The following is a 24,928-nucleotide window of genomic DNA, read 5'->3' as shown; positions in this document are numbered from 1 at the left end:
GATAATATAAAAAAAGGTTCAAACATTACCGAAAGGAAAAAAACAATAAAAATAATTAAATACGTAATAAAATTTAAATTGCATTTTTACATATCCTATACCTTCAATAAATTCTTAGGCAGTACCGAAATTTTCTAGAAAATTAAAGTTGCTAGTAAATAACAGACACTTGAAGAGCGAAAATTGAAATGTATACGTATACATCAAGACTGCCATGGTTACATTAATACAAACCACAGCGGTTTTCTAATGTAACATATTATATTTTATATTATTTTGTATGATAAAGAGAAAAAACATATATATGATAATACGTATATAAACCAGAATGAAAAGGTACAATTACTTTCTCAAAAGTTAAATTGTTGTAATATTATTGATTTTAAAGGTTCCTGTGATAAGATCTTTGAACTGTTTTGTAGTATGTTTTGTGTACCCGCACTCAAACACAGGAAAACATTTCGACGTATTAATTTATTTTAAAGTCAGAATTTAGGTTAGGATTAACCGATCCCGAAGCCATTAAATCAAACAAATACTTGGTAAAAGAACTTTCCGTGGAGACATTTATGACTACTTTTCAGAGTTCTTTTTATTTTGAACAAAATAAGTTACCATTGTAGATTTACATTTTGAGCACATGTCAAAAATGTTTTTATTAATGACCTTATTTTTCTAAAAATGTTCTACTTTATGAAACTTTATTTAAACAGAAATTGGTTAACAAAAGGCTTTTATTATCATAGACATGAATACCAATAATGTAATCATTTAATTTTACCTTATTACTACTAAAATTATTACAGATTTTATTAATTGTAATATAATTATTACTATAATTGTTATGGTTATTATATATTTTTGTTATTAATGCCTTCGAATCTCTTCGAATCAACCGTGGTAGGGACAACAAAACGTGTAACGAAAAAATGTGACGCGTAACCAAAAAATGTGACGGAAAAATATTTTTCCAACGCCGATAAAGAAGTTTTACTTCAAAAACAACACAACCTTAAACAGAAATAGATAAAACTGTTCACAAAAAGACTAACTATTTCGTTAATCGTTAATCGATAAAATTAAAAATAATTATTTTGTTAATCTATACAGTTCGTTAATGAAATTTTTCGATTCTTTAGATGAAAGCAATCCATGTTTCTACGTACCGCTCATCCCGGCAGCGAAGTTCCGACCAGTGAGGCCCAGCACCAGCACGGTTCCTCCCGTCATGTATTCGCAGCCGTGGTCTCCTACACCCTCCACGACGGCCACGCATCCTGAATTACGTACGCAGAAACGTTCCGATGCTATACCCCTAAAATATTTTTTTATAAATATAGAAAAAATCTTATATTTTTTTTTATTTCTTAATCATTCTTAGCCCTAATATATAAAACGAAGTTCTATATTAATAAACGAATAAATGCTAACACAGTGCAACGTGAGTCACGTGTTATTCCAGTTAATTGCGAAATGGTCACTTGGATCCTTGGAGCAATGAGGTGCCCCGTGAAGCCTGCGAAGTGCCCGGGAGACTTTTGAACTTCTTGAAGAAGCTAGGCTGGCGTAATTAGCCAGGACTTTAAGACTTTTGTGCTTCCGGAAGGAGCTAGCTGACTAGCTGGCGTAATTAGCCAGGACTTTAAGACTTTTGTGCTTCCGGAAGGAGCTAGCTGACTAGCTGGCGTAATTAGCCAGGACTTTAAGACTTTTGTGCTTCCGGAAGGAGCTAGCTGACTAGCTGGCGTAATTAGCCAGGACTTTAAGACTTTTGTGCTTCCGGAAGGAGCTAGCTGACTAGCTGGCGTAATTAGCCAGGACTTTAAGACTTTTGTGCTTCCGGAAGGAGCTAGCTGACTAGCTGGCGTAATTAGCCAGGACTTTAAGACTTTTGTGCTTCCGGAAGGAGCTAGCTGACTAGCTGGCGTAATTAGCCAGGACTTTAAGACTTTTGTGCTTCCGGAAGGAGCTAGCTGACTAGCTGGCGTAATTAGCCAGGACTTTAAGACTTTTGTGCTTCCGGAAGGAGCTAGCTGACTAGCTGGCGTAATTAGCCAGGACTTTAAGACTTTTGTGCTTCCGGAAGGAGCTAGCTGACTAGCTGGCGTAATTAGCCAGGACTTTAAGACTTTTGTGCTTCCGGAAGGAGCTAGCTGACTAGCTGGCGTAATTAGCCAGGACTTTAAGACTTTTGTGCTTCCGGAAGGAGCTAGCTGACTAGCTGGCGTAATTAGCCAGGACTTTAAGACTTTTGTGCTTCCGGAAGGAGCTAGCTGACTAGCTGGCGTAATTAGCCACGACTTTAAGACTTTTGTGCTTCCGGAAGGAGCTAGCTGACTAGCTGGCGTAATTAGCCAGGACTTTAAGACTTTTGTGCTTCCGGAAGGAGCTAGCTGACTAGCTGGCGTAATTAGCCAGGACTTTAAGACTTCTGTGCTTCCGGAAAGAGCTAGCTGACTAGCTGGCGTTATTAGCCAGGACTTTACTTAAGTTTAAGTCGATGGTCAGGTCTAAATCTACAATGGTCGCTAGGCTACATATTACATTATATACGGCTACGTAACAGGGGAGCACGAAAACATATCAACATAATAAATTAACTTAGCTGTAGTTATAAGCAAATATTAAATTGTTTACCTGAAATAAGCCCGTCCAGAGGTGGCTCCGTACAAACACACATTTCCAACGATCACGTTCACGTGAGACTCGAATGGGGAGCACTTTGGTGGGTAGATTATGACTGTGCCCCCGCATAATCCTTTGCCTGGAACCATGAAAGTTTTTGTTAATATATGTAAATTACGCGTCACGTTGTTTGTCCGCTATGGACTGCTAAAATACTTAACCGAATTCAATCAAACTTGCACAACGTGTGCAGTTTAAACTAACCTAAATGATATAATAGCTATATATATAATATACGTGTGTATGTCACTGAACTCTTCTTAAACGGCTGGATCGATTTTATTGTTTTTTGTATGCGATTGGGTGGAGCCCTGGATGGTTTAGATTAGATTCACAAATCAAATTAATAATTTATTAAAAAAACTAGCGGACTCGACAAACGTCAACCTGCTCGATATTTAAAGCAATTAGGATATAAAAGTACCGACAGCAGCGCCATCTGTGGGGCTGAAGACATGTGTTTAACTTTTTAATTTATAAATTGATTGTAATGCGGTTTTAATAAGCAAATTCTTTCGTCTCACTTAGAAATATTTTCATAGAATATGAGCTTCTTGTACTTTAGCCTCAGGTTTTTTTTAATATACTAGGGTTGCTTGGACCACAGACAGCCTATTTATATGAATCTTTAAGATAACTAAGTGTAAATAAATAAATATTGCTAGATGCAGATACGGTCTTTTTAAGTCTCTCTCTCTCTCTTATATTTGATCTCAAATACTGAGGCAAATTAACTTACCGACGTAGTCGTTAGAATCTCCTTCCAAAGTGACGGTCACCCCTTTGCAAAGGAAAGCGCAGAAGCTCTGACCAGCTGAACCGGTCAGCGATATGTTTATTGAAGAACCCTCAGGTAGACTGTTCTCACCGTATTTCCTGTTAATTTTATCAGAAATAAGCAATTATAATAACACCAGTTTTAAAATAAATAATATATATAAGTGAAAACCGTATAGTAATACAAATACTTTCAATTTCATATTTTCGTAATCGAGATACATATGTAAAAAAATTCTTTTAAATTATTCGTCCTGTCATTTGTCAAAACTGACGTTTTGTTTAATTGTACGATCGAGAGTTTGTTAGTCTGTGGAAAAAGATGCGAGTTTTGCTTGTCATTTGAGTTTTGGTAACAAACTCTGAATAATTTTTCTAGAATAATTTCATGTAATTAATGAATACTATTTATATAAAATTTACTGCCATCTACTGCTATAAATATATATTATTTATAATAAAAAAGGTTCTTACATCGCAATATGGTACGAAAGTGTGGACGTAAATGCCCGATCTTCGTTGGTGATTCTCAAACTGACATCGACATTCTTCTCAGTACCTTCCAAAATACCAGCGCATTGTTGGATCACCTGGTTATCCAGACGCTTCTCCAGCTGGAAGTCCTGTAATGATAAATATATATTACGTATACGGTTAAGTTGTTTTGAATTAATAGAAATATTTCATTAAAAAATCATATATTAAAAGCGGTAATAGAAAAATAATGTATGTATATAAAGTTGAAAATTGGTTTTTGATGATCGAAAAACCAAACAATCTAACACATATACATAAATATCACAATAGACCCTTGTCTATAATTATATTACAAGTTAAATTCGAAGGGTAAAATTTGGGTTAACATTTGTTAACATAGTTACTATCTTTACATATAAAAAAAAACTTTCGTCAGGCATAACTGTTGCAGAGAATGATATCAAAATAGTACATCTGTCGATAATTATTTATCAATTAACACTTCGCTGCCTACATAAATACGTATATAATACAGTTGACATAATTAAAAGAAAATGAGGCAACTGGTGGCTTTCGAGTTATGTATTCGAGACAACCACTATTAGAAAAAAAAAATAAAGTGCAAAAATACATAAGGCATACAAAATACATTTAAATTAAAATTCTTCCAATTCTTTACACCACGGGCATAGTGAGAAAATTGAAACGGATGACACCATTAGATTTAGTGAATTAGTGTGAGTGTACGTTAGTCTTAAGTGCTAAACAATGGTAAGTGAAAAAATAGTACACAAGAACTGAGTGGGAACACATAATAGAGACTGTAAGTGGTGTTATTGGACACTTTCTATGTTAATATTCTTATTAGTAATTTAAGTTAGACTTAAATTACTTATTAGTCTTAAGTTGGGCCAGATCGTTATATTAAATGACGTCCTTGTACCCAGACTATTTATATAAAAATTATTATAGTTTTTTATTTATTTATTAACACTTCGTTACACTACAATATAAAATATATATACAAATAAACTGGCGGCCTTATCGCTTTCGAGAGATTTCTTCCAGGCAACCACTGTGAGTAAAGAAAAAAATTGTATTAAATTACATAAGATAGGCAAGTGCAAAAATACATGTAATACACAGTTATTAAGACAAAACTAAACAGGAACAAAAAGAACAAACTAAACTAAAAAGATGATACATGAAAAGTAAAAAGACACATAAATCACGATAATTTAAGATAAGTCTCACGTCAGTTAGGAGTTAGTAAGAAAGTTAGGGATACGATGTGGACAGGTAATGTTTGTACAGAAGAAATTTAAAGGAAGATAGAGAAGGAGCTAAGAGAATAGGGACGGGAAGTGACTTCCATAGCCTAACTGCAGAGACCTTAAAGGAATCGCCAAGAAGGGAGGAGTTATGAGATGAGATTTTTAGTAATATACAGAACTCCAACATCAACGATGGTCGCGAAACGCGGAAACAGACAGACTAAAAAGGCTCTGCCAGAAGACCAGACAATGACAAAGCAACTTCTAAGCCTTAACAGGACTAATCTCAAAACAATGATAGGGACCAATTACGGGTCATTGCTCAATACATTTTTATGTCCTAGGAACGAAAGGCCTCATGTGCAGAGGCTGTTCCAGAGCAGAGGAATCTGTCATGTCATCCTGGAATTTGAGACTAACCAACGTACAGAAATCCTCGGAGCAGTGGAGTCACTCCGTGAAGCCTGTGTGCCCAGCAGACTTCTGTGCTTCTGAAGGACCTAGGCTGGCTTAGTACGGCCCTAGTGAGAGTCTAAGTGCGGATACTAATTCCACCAAACCATTTTTCAAGTGGAAGTGATAACTTCCTTGGGCTTAAAAAGTACCTGTGATTTAGATCCTCCGATGATATTGACACCTGGTCGCATGTGTAAGGCATTCTTCAGTATCAGACTCAGGTTCAGAGCTCTGGCTTTGTGGTTGTCGTTATTTTCACGCACTTTCAGCAAGTCCGTACGACCGATCAGCTCCTGGAAGCGACGTACACCAACGGCCGCCATGTGTTCGCGCACCTGGATATTTTAGATAATATAATTTTGAAAAATTCACTTTAAATGTGAGTGAAAATAGATATCTAACCTAACTACTAAACCGATTTTGATGAAATGTTTCAGGCCTGAATAATAGAACGTCAATCAAATATAAATCTAGTCGCAAGAGGTGTTAAATATTTTTTTTGTATGAAGACATCAGCGCCCAATACGATATTGTGAGTCGAGATATCGATATATGGACCTTATTGTATAAACATACACTTTAAGCACCTCGTAGATCTTGTTAATATTGCACATTTTTAACATATCAGTGTGTTTTTTGGAAGTCTGTTAAAATATATCACAAAATCATAATTTAGTATTTCTCTAACGAATATATGTAAAGTATGAATTTCAAATATACTGTATAACGTCGTGAGCACGTACTCAATGCGTACATTTTTTAAATCTATATACAATTTTGTTATTAATGGATAATCTTTATCCATATATTGGCTGTAATAAACTTAAACCTTATATATAAGAATAAAATGTCACATTGAAGATAATGCAGTAGATTTGTCATAAATCTAAACTAGCATTATATCAAAATCTAAATATATTTTGTGACTTGTCTTGAAACTGTCAACAAAATTTTATAAACAAAAATTACGAAAATGCATTTTGCCATTATTCACAACGTACTCCTACGTACGACATTACGTACAGACATTTTTTTTATTATATTTGGAAAATTTGAAAAAGCAAAAATCATTCACCTCTTCAGCCAACATAAATAGATAGTTGATGACATGCTCCGGTTTGCCAGCGAACTTCTTCCTCAGCACCGGATCCTGAGTGGCGATTCCGACGGGACACGTGTTCAAGTGGCATTTACGCATCATCGTACATCCTGAAAATAATACAACTCTTAACAATATTTTTTATTTGTTTATCTGTTTCATTAAATAAAATGTATAAAAATAAGAATACACAACCATACCCTATGTGTTTGTTTTCACAAATTGTATTAAAACAGGCAAAAGCAGACATATGTTTTTTGGTAATTCGGCGTGGTCCCGGTGATATTATAGTGATATAATTGTATCATTTTAGTTTTCAGAATATGTCACAAATGCAACGTTTTTTAAAGTAATAATTTATATTAAAAGAATTATCGGTACAAATTTAAAAATACGAGATGAATCACTATATTATTTCCACTTAAATGTCTTAAAAGCAAAAAAAAATATTATGAAACTCGGTTTTTATATATTTATTTATTTAAATTGATACATTATTTACAATAAATGGGGGTATTGTCACAATATACCCATATCACCTCCTAACCGGAATGCGTCGAATTACCAGTAATATTGACTTTACTTATTGAATTTTGGTTTTAATATATATGATGCCAATTGAAAGTCATGATAAGTTATAAAAGAACACTAAAATTTGTCCAGTGATGACCACATCTTGAAACAACGTCTCAAAGTATGAAACAACGTCTCAAGGCGTGGCAGGAAAAACTAAAATCTTCATACCAAGCGCAATAAGAGGTGCTGTACTGAAGCCAAACTCATCAGCACCGAGGAGAGCTGCCACCATCACGTCAAATCCAGTACGGATCTGTCCATCGGCTTGTACGACAACTCTAAAAGCAAAATACGCTTTTAGAAACCACATCTTAAACAAATCGTTATCCTCTGAGAATGTAAGCCAAATGACGGAGGACCTTTATCAAACAGACTTGTTCAATTATTATATCAGTGGTGCTACAATCATTTGGGCGTGAGCCTCAGATTTCTGAATACGTTTCGTGATCATATGTTTTTTTCTAATAGGCAAGTAGGTGATAAACTCCTGAAGACAGAAGTGCCTGACACACGCCGTCAACTTTTTGTGTTTGAGCTGGTTTCGTAACAATGTTTTCGTACGAGCGAGCCTTTGCCATGTGCGTGCACGTAAGCGGAACGCCCATTGGTATACGTCACATCATACGTGCCTGATTACTATACGTCAATAGGAAAATAGAATCTTATAACTCAGTTATTGTTATAGAATCTTTATTTCTGTTACAACTTTCAAAAACTTTACACAAAAACATTTATAGTATATAAAAATATAAATCAATGGCGCTACAACCTTTTTAGGTCTGGGCCTCAGATTTCTGTATCTGTTTCATGATCATTTGTAAATTGAATTGGCAAGTGGGTGATCAGCCTTCTGTGCCTATAGTACCTATAATTATTCACCTTAAAGTAATTTAAGTTTAGTTTACTACGCGTCATATTAAGCATTTATTTGCCTGCGTTTATTGGTAAGAGTAGGTAAGTTTTTAAAATATGTTTTCTCGTAGTCGCGTTAAGTAGAAAAATTCTTTGGTTTTTTGAAGAAAAAAAAAACAGTTTTGGTTAAGGTTGTAATAATTAATCGATGACATTGATTGTCTACATTTAGAATTTATTCATGTTTGATAAGTAATACAACTTACAAATTTACTTAACGAGCTGTATCTGGAAGATATTGCTTAGTAATCTTATCTTAGAACCTCACCTGGACCGAAGATCATTGAGGACCAGAACCTGATGGGTCTCCGCGATTCCAAGCTCCCAAGGTAAACCTGCACTTTTAATTCCAGTCCAGGAACTTGCACCTGTTCCACCGTCGTGGCCGGAGATCACTATATGCTCGGCTTTACCCTAAAAAATTAAATAATTTATCATAAAATAATTTTGAACATTTAAAAGTTACGCAATAAAAATTATGAATTGAATGAATTATTAGTTATTTGTTTATCTTAGTTAAAAATTACGACTTTGGTTATAGCGAACATTTAGCTACAAGGACGTTAAATATAAATCATACTTTAGTACGTGGGTAACACTGAAAATGTTTAGAACTGGCCAATTAGAAACATTGTTAATGAAAACTTTTTTGAATTTTAATTTTAGAACTCTTTGGTAACCTAATGTAGTATATTGCATTCATTTGTCATTTTTTTGTGAATTGGCGGCAAATCTAAAACTCTTGTTACACGTGAAAATGAACCTAACGCGAGAAAATGTTCGGTCAATGATTTATTATAACTTTCTTTGTGGGCTTACTCAACAACAAAGCTATAATAGGCTGCGATTAGCATTTCTTAATGAAGCCCCATCTCGTGCCTCTATTTACAATTGCTTTAACGAGTTTAAGCGTGGACGCAGCAATCTCAATGATGATCCGCATGAGGACGTCCTTTAACAGCGACTAGGTACTGAAGATGACATCAGTGCTGTGCGACGCATGATAGAGAAAGATAGAGTGACCTATCAGCAAATACGGGCAAGCCCAGGCCTTGGCCAGTCAAGTTCAATAAATATTACACGTTTAGGCTTCAGGAAGCTTTTGCCAGATGGATTCCTCATACTTTAACCAACGCCCAGAAACACCTTCGCATGGACTAGTGAATATTTGACTCGGCATGTGTCGAGATAATGAGCCATGCAGTCCTGATCTGGCGCTCTGCGACATTCATATATTGCTAAGAACTAAAGATAAAATTGACGAAAATGCTATAAAAGAGACCTAAAGAAGAATGGGCCTACTGCTTTTTTCAGTGCTTCCATCGAATGCGACGATGTGTACAGAACTGAGATTACTTCGAAAAGTATTGGCAACTTTCTACATTAAGCCATTTTTCATTTTCAGTGTTATCTAGTATTATTCATTCACTCACTCACTCACTCACACATTTGCACTCACACACTCACTTATGCACTCCAGTGTGTTGATAACAGTTAAAAATCAATAACAAAAAAAGAAAAAAAAGTTAATAGAAGATGTAACTAAATTATATATAAATTAAATATTTTAAGGAATGTATAACTGTTATGAAACCCTGACACAGGTATATTTTTTACTTAAAAGGGTTCCCAAATCTTACACATTGTAATGAAAACTTAAAATGAATAAACATATTTTATTATTATTATTATTATTATCTAGGTACAACATTCATGTGGCTACAGCGACTTTGGATGTAACGCCGAGTTCCGGTGTTCACTACACCGGAACTCGGCGTTACATATTGTCGGTTATATTGTCTGTGGATCTTTTGTGAACTACACTACTATCAGATTATACTCAGTTAGTTCTTTTGATAATTTTCATAAAATTTCATATAATCTCTGCTTTATCAACAATGAAACTTATTTAACAATTAAATGATTATTCAATTAAAACCACATTCCGCTAACAGTATTAAATGAATAATTTGTAATAATATCCTAGAAATCCCAAGCGGTTATTGCGACCGGAGTCAGCCGCCAAACTCACGAAGATTTATTTCTTTCACAAACTTTAACATTATAGACATTTACCGTTAGTTTATATATATCAGGTAAGTAGATAAGTCGGCGTTTACATTTCGGAGTAAAATTTATGGGTCAATTTCAAAGTGATATTTTGAGTTATTTTTTACTATGTGCAAATGTTTTCAATAATGAATATATAATGTACACATTGCAAATTTACACGAGTGAAAGCTTTAGTTTTTATATAAAAAAGGTTAAAATAGTGGGACAAGTTATTCTAAATCTATTTGGTGATTTTTTTAATAGGCAAGTAGGTAAATAGCTATCTGCCTTACACATATTGATTTACAAGTCTAATGCCAGTTTAATTACGATGCCTTGCTTTACCGTATGAGTAAGCGCGTGCGCACATAAATAGAAATGAATATAGGGGCACAGCCGTTCTTTGGTATACGACAGGCCACGCTCATCAACAGGACTGAGCTAAGGTGTCACTATAACTTAAGCTAAAATGATACAATTTATAAAATACATATAACGTAAATAAAACATACCTTGGCGACTCCAGAAGCGACCACACCTACGCCCACCTCGGACACGAGTTTGACAGATATCCTCGCTCTAGGGTTGGCACACTTCAGATCGTAGATCAGCTCAGCCAAGTCCTCAATGGAATAGATGTCGTGGTGAGGAGGAGGTGATATCAGCCCTACGCCAGCCACGGAGCAACGCGTACGCGCTATATCTTCTGTTACTTTGTAACCTGAATAGAAAAAATATTTTGTTAATTCACAAAAGGCTATTTATAAGATTAAAAAACATATCATATTCTAATTAATTTGCTATATGTTTTATAAATGAGTGCAGTTTGATGATTTGCTATTTTAAAAGAGTACCGATAGTTTTTAGCGTCGACTTTTTCTCTCACCCTCTGTCTTCTTTGCCGATGACTAGGGATGTCTAATTATTTAATGACGTGGAAGAATTGTTACTTTTATCTTATGTTCCATAATAAACATATTTTATTTTTATTATTAGTGACTATAAAAGCGTATACAAATTAATATTTTTGATTCTGAAAGCTTGACGGCCCATACTTGTCAAACACGTAAACAAACGTCAAGTTTTTTACGTATATATGTGGGTTTAGTTGCCGCACTTAGACTCTCATGTCCGTAGTGCTTAAAGTTTTTTTTTTATAAATTAATGTTAAACTACTGGCAGTGTTGGCCTAGTGGCTTCAGCGTGCGACTCTCATCCCTGAGGTCGTAGGTTCGATCCCCGGTTGTGTATCAATGGACTTTCTTTCTATGTGCGCATTAAACATTCGCTGGAACGGTGAAGGAAAACACCGTGAGGAAACCGGCTTGCCTTAGACCCAAAAAGTCGACGGCGTGTGTCAGGCACAGAGGGCTGATCACCTACTTGCCTATTCGATTGACAAATGATCATGAAACGGATACAGAAATCTGAGGCCCAGACCTAAATCGGTTGTAGCGCCGTTGATTTTAAAGTTAAATAACACAAATGCACATAATTCGATCAAAAATAGTCTTCGGTGTACTAAAATCAAAGACAGTCTTGGGATAAGACTGGCGAAAACATTAACGTTTCAAATTTTTGTGTCCCGTGACTCATGCGATGCATAACTCATGGATTTTATAATAAATTAATGATTATTTAACAGTTATTTATTATATTGATTTCTAAGTGTGATGGAAGCAACTACGGATATAGACCAATCAGAATGCTAAATCCGTATATCAGTGAGTTTTGGCTAAGACACGTTCTTCTGAAAGGAGGGTCAAAATGCTTGGGGTGGAGGGTACCATACATTGTACAGATACCGGCAAACTTCTTGAGCATCAAACAAGGGAATGGGGGGAAAGTTTGCGCATCGTACACAGCGCGGGACAAAAACGTCAACTGATTTACCAATCACGCGATTGACACGTCACTCCCCCCTCCATCCCAGTGATACCTAAAAATCGCTTCTGGCAAGGAAATTTGTTCAAGATATTTGCCGGTACCTCTACACGAAATTTAAATTTAGTTCACACAAAACACAAGTTAATAAAATATCTTACCAGGCAGCTCTCCCCCTTCGCCCGGCTTCGCCCCCTGCGCCATTTTGATTTGAAGATCGTCAGCATGAGCCAAATATGATGCTGTAACTCCAAAGCGACCCGATGCAACTTGCTTGATCGCGGATCGTTTGTTGAATTCTGCTTCCTGTAGGTTCAAATTCATATTGCTCTTCAAGTATGTTTTGTTCATATGTAAAGTCACTCAAGAGTGATAAGGACAAAATGATCACGGTAGCTTTTCGTGCGTTAAGTATAGTTCCCTCATGGGACGTCAAGCCAGAATACGAAATCCACATCATCTTTTTCGTGCGTGCGTTTTCTAAGGCAGTTTTTGCCTACCACTGTGTGAATCCAACTGCCCACTGATGTTTATCCGAACTAAATCGACTTATGGCAGAAGAAACATATTTTTTTTTTATTACAATACTAACTGCCTTCGCTTAATATGATTTTTTAACATATATTGTCTTTGGTTAACATAGCTATGAAAGAAAACATTTTTTAAACCGGATTAAAGCTATTTGTATTATTATAAACTTATAATTATTTTACATAATTTTAAATTTAAATTTTTCCGACGTTTCGCGTGCTTTACAGCGGGCATGGTCACGGTGACACGAAACGGCACGTAAAATAATTATAAGTTTAATTAATCCGGTTAAAAAATTGTTTTCTTTCAATGATTTTTTAACTTAGCCTACCCTTTTAGTACCTACATACCATGGAACAGTTTGCTATGATGCCCGTTAGAGATTGTACACTTTTCCGGAATAAAAAGCTAAGTATTTTTTTTTAATTTCTCTTCATTAAAACCTTCCTCGAGAGTTAGTATATATTTTGCGATTAATTTTTATGGCAACATTTCAATAGATGGCTCGCTGGCCACGAAAAATAAGGTTTATTTATCTAATATTATGTAGATGAACTTAAGAGGACACCAACCTGATTCAAGTACCTATCAGCGTTTTCTCCTCCTTCCCCAGTATTGGATTTCCCTCCGATACGATTCATGGCCACTGCAAGAGTCGTGTGGGCCTCCAAAGATATCGATCCGAAGGACATCGCACCTGGAATAATATTTTTTTATAACTGACTACAAAAAAAAACAACTTCTGATTGTGATTTTTTTTTAAGGAGAGGGGGGGCAAGCGAGCCTTTGGGGCGCACAAAAAGGGCTGTCATCGATGGATACCTGTTTTCTTTAACACCCCATTACATAGTATTGTCTTTTGTTAATATGGCTTTTACACATTAAGAAAACACTTTTTAAACGGATTGAAGCTCCGTATTATTATTATAACATTAATTATATGCAGCTTTTTTGTAAAATTAAAAAAAATGAAATATAGATCATTTTTGTTTATAAGGATTTTTTTAAAAAGGACGTTTAGTTAAAAAAGCTACTAGCCACTAAGATTCCCTGTGTCGTGGGCATCTTCACTCTTCAATTTCACATATGAACGGTAATAAAGTTTGGTGGTGGTTTTTTGTGTCTGCTTTGGATATCCGTTATATATTGTGTGTCAGGTAGCTTCAATCCGTTTAAAAAGTGTTTTCTTAACCCCATTCCATATTGTAATTTGATAATGAACAAGAAAAAAAAAAAGTGAAATGGCGCAAAATCAAAAGAAGTTTTTAAAACAATATACGTGTTCCAAATTCAAAATAATTAAAAATTGAAAAAAAAAAGAAAAGTTTTTATGGCCAGACTAGTTATATATACAGAGTATATAAATAGCTTGAAATAAATAAATAGCTACCAGTAGCAAATCTCTTGACGATCTCCGAAGCGGGTTCGACTTCAGACAACGGGATGGATTCGTCTAATTTCACCAACTCCAGTTGCCCACGAAGAGTACAGGCGCGGACGGACTCCAACGCACTTTCCCTGGAAGAAACAATTGCTATTAAGAGATTTCCTTGGTATAGTTTAAATATAACACGACTACTAAGGGTCGATGTTCGGAAACAGTTTATTGCTTTAAAAAAAAATATATTTTGGGCTATTATTATTCTAGTAAGTAAATCAAACTTAAATCTAATTTTCCGAGTATTTGATATCATAAAATCTCATATCTGTAAAATCTAATATCATATCTTTGATTAAATAGAAGGCGAAGACAACATGTAAAAAAAATGTGTGTGTGTGTCAGCTACGACGCACGATTGGAGTTTACTCCTTACGAACGATAATTATGATATTTATCGAATAGAAAAAAAGGGTAAATGAACGCATCTGCTAAAATGATAAGAGAAACAAACATATATCTGTAATTATTCGGATTATTTATATTACTTCAATAAAGCGTATTACATAAAGTATGTTACAAAACAATATAAATAATAATAATAATAACAATAATAATTGTGTTTAGAGAGAGAATGAGATGGAATCATTCTTTTACACGTTCAATCCTACAGATATATATGTTTGTCTCTTTCTACGTAACGCCTCAACTTTTCGTGTTACACTTGATTTTACTCCTCATAAAATTTCCGTACCGGGCCTTATAACTCAAATCGTTTCTTAAGGAGTAAACTCCAAAAATTAATAAACGATTCCATTTATTTTGTTAAAATGGCAACACCAGGCAAAATCATAGACATTTTACAGACTAACGGGGCAATCTGTCAGAAGTACGTTGACGTTAGTTGAATTTGAATCGCTTCTTTGTCTATATCGGACAACCACACGATTATAATTAATCAATCTAGATCTGCGACATACAGGGATTATGTGCCAAGTTAATATTTTTTTTAATGAATACAATTCCCTAGGTGATTATGTCAACTAAGGCAATACATTAGGAACGAACAATGTTTATTTTAACTGTTGCAAAATTAACACACAACGAGCCTACTTGAATCGGTCATATCCGGACTGGCTCTTGTTAGAAGCGGCTTCCTGCAAGTTGGCAATGGACATCGGATCGTTGATGTGCTTCTCGCCACCGGCGCGCCAGTGGTAGTAGCCTGGGTTCCTATAATTAAAGATTTTATATGTATCTTTTTTAGTAAAATTAAAAAAAAATTGAAATATAGATCCTTTTTGTTCATAAGGATCTTTTTTTTTAAAAAGGACGTTTAGTTAAAAAAGCATCTTGACTCTTCAGTTTCACATATGAACGGTAATAAAGTTTGGTGGTGGTTTTTTTGTGTCTGCTTTGGATATCCGTTATATATTGTGTGTCAGGTTAAAGTGTATCAATATTTAACTTAAAAAAATGTATTTGACTATAAGAAAACCTTTATGTGTTGTAATGTCACTCACCGTAAGACCAGCATGTCTTTACAGTCTCCGTAGGTCAGAGCATGTCTGTCGAAAATCTCTTTCGATAATATTTCGAACGTTACACCACCTATTATCAAAAAATACAGTTATAGACAAATAGTATACAAGGGTAATAAATTACCCGTAACGAAACATACGTAACGAATTTGGGGGGGGGGGGGGGGGGCGTTTCCTCTTGTAAAACGTTACGATGCGGGGCGGGGATTGAATTACGCGTTATTGATAATATTATTTTCCACTTTCCAGTACTTTACACCACATAATGGTAAGTTTTAGGTATAAAGAGTCATTGGGGGTGGTCACGAAACGTTACGGCGCGTTTCATGTAGGGGGGGGGGGGGTTTAAAGAATCTCCAAAAATTGAGTGATGTAATACTTGAACGCATCCTGTTTATCTTAGTTTTTGTGTAACATGTATCGGAGGCAAACAAGTCTTAGGCTTAGTTTTGTCTTTGATTAACATAGCTTTTACACATTGAAAGAAAACAATTTTTTAACCGGATTAAAGCCTGAAGACAAAAGGTGTTGAATGCCAAAAAGCATCACAGCTGTAGAGAAAGTTGTGTTATCTGTATTTATTTTCTCGGAGTTGGTAAGAGTAAAAGATGACGGGTTTCATTCATCTTGCCATTTCTGCAAAAAACGTCACCGTGACCACGCACGCCGTAAAGCACGCGAAACGTCGGAAAAATTTAAATTTATGTAAAATAATTATAAGTTTGTAATAATACAAATAGCTTTAACCCGGTTGAAAAATTGTTTTCTTTCAAGCAGGAGGCTCTCCTGATGTTAAGCGATAGCGCAAAGACTCTCACATTGCCAGAAGCAGGTCTTCTAAGAATTTCTACACTCTTTTCTTGAAGGATATATAGAGGTATCTCTAAATTATCTATTTTATTTTACTTTTCTTCTAAATGTCTTTTTTTTCGTAAATATACATTTACAGTATCTAAATTTAAGTTGCTGAATTAAGAAATATTGGATTTTTAGTATAATTTCTTGATAAAATAACATTATTCACAAATACCAAAGACACTCACCAATCCTGGACTGCGTGCCTCTAAAGCACTTGTCCACGACTTCCTCACTGAGCCCAACGGCCTCGAAGATTTGGGCGCCTTTGTACGACTGTAAGGTGCTGATTCCCATCTTGGCCATGACCTTGGCCAAGCCAGTCTCGATAGATTTCTGGTAGGCCGTGTATATGTCGGCATCGGTTAAGGTTGGGTCTAGAATATTGTCGTTTCGTAATGAAAACGCCAGCTCGAACGCTAAGTACGGACATATAGCGTCTGCACCGTAACCTGTAAACATATTTTATAGATATATAATAATAATAAGCCTTTTTATTACCTGTCCTGTAAAATTTTGATTATTGTTACATACATATATACATATATGTATGTACTTTTTGTTACCACTCAATATGAGTTTGCTGTGAATGGAAGCCATATCACAAGTTCTTACCTAGTTTGGAAACCAATCTCCCAATACCTCCTCAATTGTAATCTTATTTATTGGCGTAAATATTATATGAGAGAAATAAATAAAAAAATCAATGGCTCAACAACCTTTTAGGTCTGGGCCTCAGGTTTCTGTATCTGTTTCATGATCGTTTGTTAATCTAATAGGCAAGTAGGTGATCAGCCTTCTGCGCCTGACACACGCCGTAGACGTTTGGGTCTAAGGAAAGCCGGTTTCCTCACGATGTTTTCCTTCACCGTTCGAGCAAATGTTAAATGCGCACATAGGAAGAAAATCCATCCATAGGAGAGAAATAAAAAAAATATATATATATATGTTGCTGTATCTATAGATTTCTATTCCAGTAGGTTTTTTTTATGGAACAGGTTGGAAAGCTCATCTTTTGGGGGATTTAAGAAATATTTAAAAAAAAAACATATTTTGCAATATTTTTTTTAGTCTTTTGACTTTGATTTTCAATTTATAAACATTTCAAAATGGCCAATTACAAGTTCCTTCACTCACCAAGCAAAACACACATATGGTGAACTTCTCTGGCTTCAGCCGTTTCCACGATGATGCCAACCTTCATGCGCTGACGTGTCTCGATCAGGTGATGATGGACCGCACCTGAAAATATTGGTAAGAGGCTGTGTTTTAGAATTTATTCACTATAAGTGAAATTATTTTAATATTCGGTAAAATGATATAAATTTAAGTTAAAATTAATTGTTTCATAACATTGCAAACATATACAAAACGCAAAAAATACTTCAAGTCTCAAGCAATCTTAATTAAATATCAATAATACGAGTCGTAGACATTACAAGTCGTGATGTTTAATATAGAAGTCGGGAGTTAAACGAACTTTGTTTTGAGTATATTAAGGCCAAAATTTATGGGGCCTTTGTTGTGTTAACGTGGTTTTAATCAGCTCAGTGCGACACGTACATAACTATTGTTATATACATAGTTAATATATATTACAAATGGCAGATAACATTTTGAAACTTTTGGTCCATTAAAATGTATGTTAGCTTATAATTATTAAATATTGAAATAAATAAAAATTGGTTGGAAATAATAGTTACTAAAATTCTGATTTAAAATTATAAAAAAAATATTATTTTGTGTTTTAAAAGAACAATAATTTTTCTAATTATGTCGCCATATTTAATATTTTAAAATAAATTTGGTTATTTTTTTATTTATTATTTATTAATTTAAAAAAATGTTTGTCTCCATTCATACCTACGTGAACTAAAGTAATCTACACGTTTTCTCGCTGTCCACTTGGACATGGATTTATAATTAAAATTATTTTTGACATACGTTTAAAGTTAATTGATACCACTAAAAAAAACCAGACACACATAACTTACCAAGTGCAAGCAAAGAACTAACTGGCACTCGTCTGGGTCCGGCCAATCGCTCAGAAAGCACCAGAAGTTGGTATCCAGCGGTTGCAGCACTGTGGGCCTCTTTAGAGATACTGGTTAAGGCTGCCTCTAGGCCCAAAGGCCCATCAGTGTATTCGAATGTGCAGTCTATTACTTTAGTCTGAAAAAAGTTTCAGTATTTATGTTAAAAATCGCTTGATCTCGTATGAAATCTCCTAAATGGGGACTTTTTAGTCATCTTTAATATGAGATAAGTGATCAGCACGCCTTGCCTAACGCACACACATATAACACACAACATAGCAGACCTCCATACAATAGTTAGCTATAGCGATACACATTTTTTGCCGCGCACAAACACTATGTGGAACTAGCTTCCCACTGGAGTATTTTAAAAAAATTGACTTAAGGAAAAATCGTACAAATTCTTAAAAGGTCGGCAACGCACTTGCGAGCCTTCTGGCAATGTCGTTTGCCCTCTGTTATATTCAAAAGAAATACAAATAAAAGTTTCATATTTTTTGGTAATATACAAATGATATTCATAATGTTATCTGTAGTCAATGCACAGAACACGCAAAATTTTGATATGACAGCTGTCAAAAGTAACATGTCTTTGTCAGTTGAGTCGATTTTGCGTTGAAGAGTTTTAAGTTATCTTTAATTGTTTAAGAACATCTCCAAAAATTGTTCATCGTGTTATATTTTTTTTTATTATTCACGAATACAATTTTGTTTAAAATATATTAATATTAAACCTACTTAATATTAATATATTATTGTTAAATGGTATATCACCTTCCATCCCCGGTAATTACTCTTCTTTAAAGCCTCGCAGTCGGGTATAGAGAGTATGGGTTGAGGCAGGAACAGTCGATGAACGAACTCTGCACTCGGTTCCAGTATATTAGCAGTGGGACCAATTGGGCACATTAGGGACATCACGATTTTCTCTCTGAAAATATATCAAATTGTTCTAAGATGTATACGAAATAATAACCATTTTAATTAATTTCTTAATTGTATGAAATAACAATCAAACAACAAAAAACCTACATTGGAACTGTAGTAGCTTAGGCGATAAAATATAAAGAAAATATCTTCGATTTATTTTAAAAGGCCGGCAACGCACTAGTGAACTTGGCGATTGTTCTCTGGCATTGAGTGTCCATGGGCGGCGGTATCACTTAACATCAGAGCCTTCTGCCCATTCTAGAAAAAAAAACAACCAACTTGGTACAGGAATTTCTCTCTGAAAGATTGCCACAGATAAAATTTGAGGAATGAGGCTGTTTAAGGTGCCGTAAATTAGATTTGAATTAATTTGGTAATAAGAGACTACATTGTTGGTCTACTACTAAAAGTATCTTTATTTTTTTAATCCTTTGAAGCTTGTCTACTTGTTTGTATACAATCGGACTTTGTATGTTTTTTATAGATTCTACATTCGAAGGTCGAATATTCGGATCCAATGTCAAATCTGTGCTGCTCTATGGGTGTGAAACGTGGCAGGTCACCAAAGACGTCTCGTACCGACTCGAAGTCTTCGTTAACAGCTGTCTTCGCCGTATTCTGGGCATCTACTGGTCTGAAAAGATCTCTAACGAGCAACTTTGGGAGCGCTGTCAAGAAAACCCGATCAGCCAGCAGATCAAGCGACGCAAATGGAATTGGATAGGTAGGATAGGCGATACCGCCGCCCATGGACACTCACATTGCCAGAAGGCTCGCAAGTGCGTTGCCGGCCTTTCAAGAATTGGTACGCTCTTTTCTTGAAGGACCCTAAGTCGAATTGGTTCGGAAATACTTCAGTGGGCAGCTGGTTGCCTAAGTGGTGGTGCGCAGCAAAAACTGCCTTAGAAAACGCTCAGTTGTGGAACGACGGACGTCGAGGTGATACGGATGGTATTTTGTATTTTGCCTTGACGTCCGATACTGAAACTCAGCTGCGGGTATTAGACCGAACAACTCTTCTGAACACTCCCCATGATAAATGCGGTAGAAGATGCAGAGGGTACCCAACATCTCTACGCAACGCCAAGGGATCAAGCCGCACGGAAAGTGATTGGTCGTCGACGATTCGAACCGCTCTTCGTTGAATACGGTCTAGTGGAAGGAGCTGGTACTGGGGAGCTCCCGCCCAGAGGTGAGAACAGTATTCCATGTGGGGCCGAATTTGCGCTTTATAGAGTTGCAAGCGGTGGCCCGGAATGAAGTACCGTCTCGCCTTGCTGAGCACACCAAGCTTTTTGGAGGCTAATTTAGCCTCCCCTTCCAAAAGACCGCGAAACTGGACGTTATTCGATATGTCAACGCCCAATATTCCGATGTTAGCTGAGGCTTTAAGGAGAGTGCCTTCAAAGAGGGGAGTAGCGACAAAGGGAGGGTTTTTAGCGGAAAACGCGCATACTTGTGTCTTCTTGGGGTTAAATTGGACTAGATTTAGTCTACCCCAGTCCGAGACTCCACGTAAAAGAGTTTCGACTTTAGACACAAGTTTGTTCCGGCACTCATCAACAACAGCCCGAGAAATGGCAACACAACAGAGCCCGACAAGTGCCTCGTGTTCCCGTACCGTACCTTTGCTTTGAATGATTAAGCTATGGTTTCCTAGAAAAGCGTTGCCGTTAACTAACGGTCGTTATTTTACGGTGGCCAAGTTGAAGCTGTATTTTTGTACTGGACAAAAACTTATATTGGTGTTATGGACAAGCTGTATTAGTGGTTGAAATAATGTTTTCTATATATTAAAAAAAAAACATTTTCGTCCTTTTAAATAACTTTTCTGAGGACAATCGGATAAAGGGAAAAATCAATCATCTTTTCTATTGACGTTCATAAGTGTAATTGTTTATATATGAATAAAGTTATTTTGAGTTTGTAGGAAATATTTTAACCTAAATTAATGATAAACATGACGTGTGACAACATAGATGAGAAAATACTTAATAAAATAATTTACCTGAAAGGGTCGATGGGCGGGTTCGTTACTTGTGCGAATAGCTGTTTGAAGTATTCGTATGGCAGAGGCTGGAATTGAGAAAGGCAAGCCAGTGGGGCGTCATTGCCCATACTTCCGAGTGCTTCTTTCCTAAAAGTTATCACAAATTAAACCGACTTCAAATACCAGAAAGTGTCAGTCCAGAGGGGCCTGAATATCTGAAGAACTTTTTGAACGGATTGAAGCTATGTATTATTATAATAAACTTATAATTATTCACATAATTTTAAATTTAATTTTTTCCGACGTTTCGCGTTCTTTACAGCATGCGTGGTCACAGTGACGAACATATTACGTACAACTATAAGTTTATAATAATAATACATAGCTTCAATCCGTCTTAAAAGCGTTTTCTTAATGTGTAAAAGCTATGTTAACAAAAGACAATCTCAAGAACTATTGAACTGATCTTGATGAAACTTTGTAAAGTAATATTTTTAGTGAAATTAGCATATATGTATAGCATATCCATGTAATTTATTTATATCGACATCTTTTTACCGTTACTTACATAAGTACAAAAAACTGGTTTTGCATTTTCGCGCGTATGCGAGCGTGTACGTAGGTACTGAGTACGTGCGTCAGTGCGTTTGGTGCCTTGTTATTGGATGCACTTGTGTTAACTCCTTTATGTTATATTTGTTATCGAAACAATAAGTTAATTTAAAATTGTAGTTATATGCTTGGCAGCCTAAATAGTTCACATATCATATACAAGTCACACATAATCTCGTTTTTTGGACTCGGATAAAGCAGTTCTCATTTAATACGATGAAAGAACACTTACTTGTTCTGTATCATTGGCAGAAGCAGCATATTAATCGATTCGATGGTGTATCCGAAAAGACCGAGTCTCATATCGGAAAGACCAGATATAGGTTCCGTGGTACCTCCGTTAAGAGAACCGTTCTGCCGTGGTATCGATTTGTGGATATCTTCCATGGACATCTGGAATTTAAATTCAAATGACAAATATTTGTTAAAGACGACAAAATTGCCAGTTCCATATTATTGCTAGAGTCTGTGGCCAGAGAACCGTCATTGAACAGTAATCTTCATCATAACCTCCACGCCGGTAAATTTCCGAGCGTACTTTGACAGTACCAATGGAGCTACTACCCTTTTAGGTCTGGGCCTCAGATTTTTGTATCTTTCATGATCATTTGTCAATCTTAATAGACAAGTAGGTGATCAGCCTCCTGTGCCTGACACACGCCGTCAACTTTTTGGCTCTAAGGCAAGCCGGTTTTCTCACAATGATTTCCTTTACAATTCGAGTGAGTTCAATGTGCATTTAAAAAGAAAATCCATTGGTGCTCAGCCGGGGATCGAACCTGCGACATCAGGGATGAGAGTCGCACTCTGAAGCTACTAATTAGCGAGAGTAGTTTATCGTAATTAATTACATTAAAGGTTACATTATATACAGTATTCATATTTACTTAATTGGGGTCAAAAATAAATGGTCACACTTTTGTCGATATATACAACTTCTATTGCACGATTCTAAAAAAACTACTATAGTTTACTATATAGTTTTAAAACAACATTATAAAACTAGTTACGACCCCGAATTAAATATAAACAAGCGGATTAAACATAAAGTTTGCTGTCGTATTACGCGATGGACAACTTCTTTCTCGCAAAGATTCTTTGGTTTCCTAGGTTGTTACCTGTATAATAAATTAAATGAAAAAATTAACATTTACCCACTATCGAAATATGAATGTAAAAAAATGGTTACTAATTGGCTGAAGACGTTGAGTTATGATGAAACAGAAGATTTAATAACTGTTACTCTGTAACACACCCACTCGCCCACACATACACACACACGCACGCGCACACACACACACACACACGCGCGCACACACACAGACACAACACACACCAAATTTATTTTTACGACTCCGTTTCCATTTTTTTTTTCCTTTAGCACTTGCTTATTTTCTTCTATTGTATCTTATGACAATGACCTGATTGTACGTGTTCCGGTCCGGTGGTGGAGAGGCTGGCTATCTGTCACTCAGGTCTCCTGTTACAGAGACCAGTCTCTCACATACACTTCCAAATGTTATCATCTTAGTTTAATCATAATAACCTGCTATGTATGTATATGTGAGAGAAGAAATAAAGATTATTATTATTATTATAGCCATCATTGTCAGAGATTTAGTAGTTTGAAATACATTTTCAGACATTTAACTCACCATCTATTCCAAAAATGGTCGCATGAAACATTTTAAACTTAATATAGACACACTACTAATAAGGCTCGTACCAAAACTATTCCCCTGAGTAAATATAGACTAAACTTCGTTGTTATAGACAAACATCGTTGCCATGGTAACGGTACTATTAACCGTTTTATAATCTGACTTAACAAATAGTGGATACTATAAAGAATCAAGACGGGATTTTTAGTTGGCCTACTGTCTGCATGAAACAACCCCGTCCCCGTATATACGCGAACCGCTGAATATCTCGCCACCCAAAAAGTGCCCAAGCGGGGCGCGCAGGGGTCCATGCGTTCAAAAGAAGGGATACTACAAAAGGTAGAAACGACCGAGTCTGTGAAGGATATGCTGTGTCAATCTGCACAAACAAGGCGTACGTAATCATCGTGTCGCGCTATATGTTTGAAAGCGGACATGGTTGTTATAGCTTCCCGCCTAGGTTGTTTGTGGCGCCTTGAGGATTTAGTGGGTATGCACAATAGCGGATCCTACGTAACTCACCCTCACGAAGCGAAGAGTAAGCATTTGCCCAAGTACAAAAAACTATCTATCTCTATCTCCCGTATCCCGTTAACAAAGACGTTTCGTCTACTGAATAGTTTCTTACGTTATTTGCAATGACTATACATGTGCAAGCCGCACTACATATAACTCACGCGAGCAATACGAAAAATTAACAAAAAATATTTTGCTTCCTATATTGTTCGTTATAAGAGTTAGGCCTATAAATATATATTTTTAATATTTTTAATGTAAGATAATAGGTGTGGGTATTATTTGGTCGTTCTATTGAATTAGTAGTAACTGTTAAGATAGAAAAATGATGTGGAATAAATAAATAAACATATGGAAATAATTTATAGCCCTGTTGCTATATAAAAATACCAATTTATTTATACTATTTTAATTTTCAAAACAAAAACATACCTGTTCTTGAATCCATTGCGAATGTGGTCTGCTTTGGGCAATGTTCCTCTTGAGTTCGACGTCTTGAATGATTCGTTTGTCCTCGGTATCAACAAGCAACATACGCCCTGGTTTTAGGCGACTCTGAAACAAGTTGTGTAAAACATATTTATATTAATTATGTACTGTTTTATAATTGTTAACATCTTTTTTATGAAATTTTCGTTTTAGTTAAATAGGAGGTTGGTCTAGATTTACAATTAGATGTTATTCTT

General features: G+C 35.7%; 1 protein-coding gene across 2 annotated transcripts in view; it reads right to left on the bottom strand.

Moving 5' to 3' along the window:
- LOC123714623 (glutamate synthase [NADH]) overlaps positions 1-24,928 on the bottom strand; it is a 73,258-nt gene that overhangs the window by 12,483 nt on the left and 35,847 nt on the right. For both annotated transcript variants that reach the window (XM_045668974.1, XM_045668976.1), the window contains 21 exons: positions 24,675-24,797; positions 22,298-22,458; positions 21,472-21,600; positions 19,308-19,464; positions 18,492-18,669; positions 17,635-17,739; positions 16,686-16,949; positions 15,625-15,712; positions 15,215-15,334; positions 14,114-14,241; positions 13,296-13,420; positions 12,354-12,498; positions 10,821-11,029; positions 8,525-8,670; positions 7,513-7,622; positions 6,745-6,878; positions 5,819-6,004; positions 3,937-4,085; positions 3,425-3,561; positions 2,638-2,764; positions 1,167-1,315 (listed from right to left, as the gene is read on the bottom strand). In XM_045668974.1, the coding sequence (XP_045524930.1) occupies positions 1,167-1,315; positions 2,638-2,764; positions 3,425-3,561; positions 3,937-4,085; positions 5,819-6,004; positions 6,745-6,878; positions 7,513-7,622; positions 8,525-8,670; positions 10,821-11,029; positions 12,354-12,498; positions 13,296-13,420; positions 14,114-14,241; positions 15,215-15,334; positions 15,625-15,712; positions 16,686-16,949; positions 17,635-17,739; positions 18,492-18,669; positions 19,308-19,464; positions 21,472-21,600; positions 22,298-22,458; positions 24,675-24,797 (3,070 nt within the window). The remainder of the gene's footprint in view (positions 1-1,166; positions 1,316-2,637; positions 2,765-3,424; positions 3,562-3,936; positions 4,086-5,818; positions 6,005-6,744; positions 6,879-7,512; positions 7,623-8,524; positions 8,671-10,820; positions 11,030-12,353; positions 12,499-13,295; positions 13,421-14,113; positions 14,242-15,214; positions 15,335-15,624; positions 15,713-16,685; positions 16,950-17,634; positions 17,740-18,491; positions 18,670-19,307; positions 19,465-21,471; positions 21,601-22,297; positions 22,459-24,674; positions 24,798-24,928) is intronic.

This window comes from Pieris brassicae, chromosome 9, assembly GCF_905147105.1.
Source record: "Pieris brassicae chromosome 9, ilPieBrab1.1, whole genome shotgun sequence".
NCBI lineage: Eukaryota > Metazoa > Arthropoda > Insecta > Lepidoptera > Pieridae > Pieris > Pieris brassicae.
This window is presented reverse-complemented; position numbering and strand designations above follow the sequence as displayed.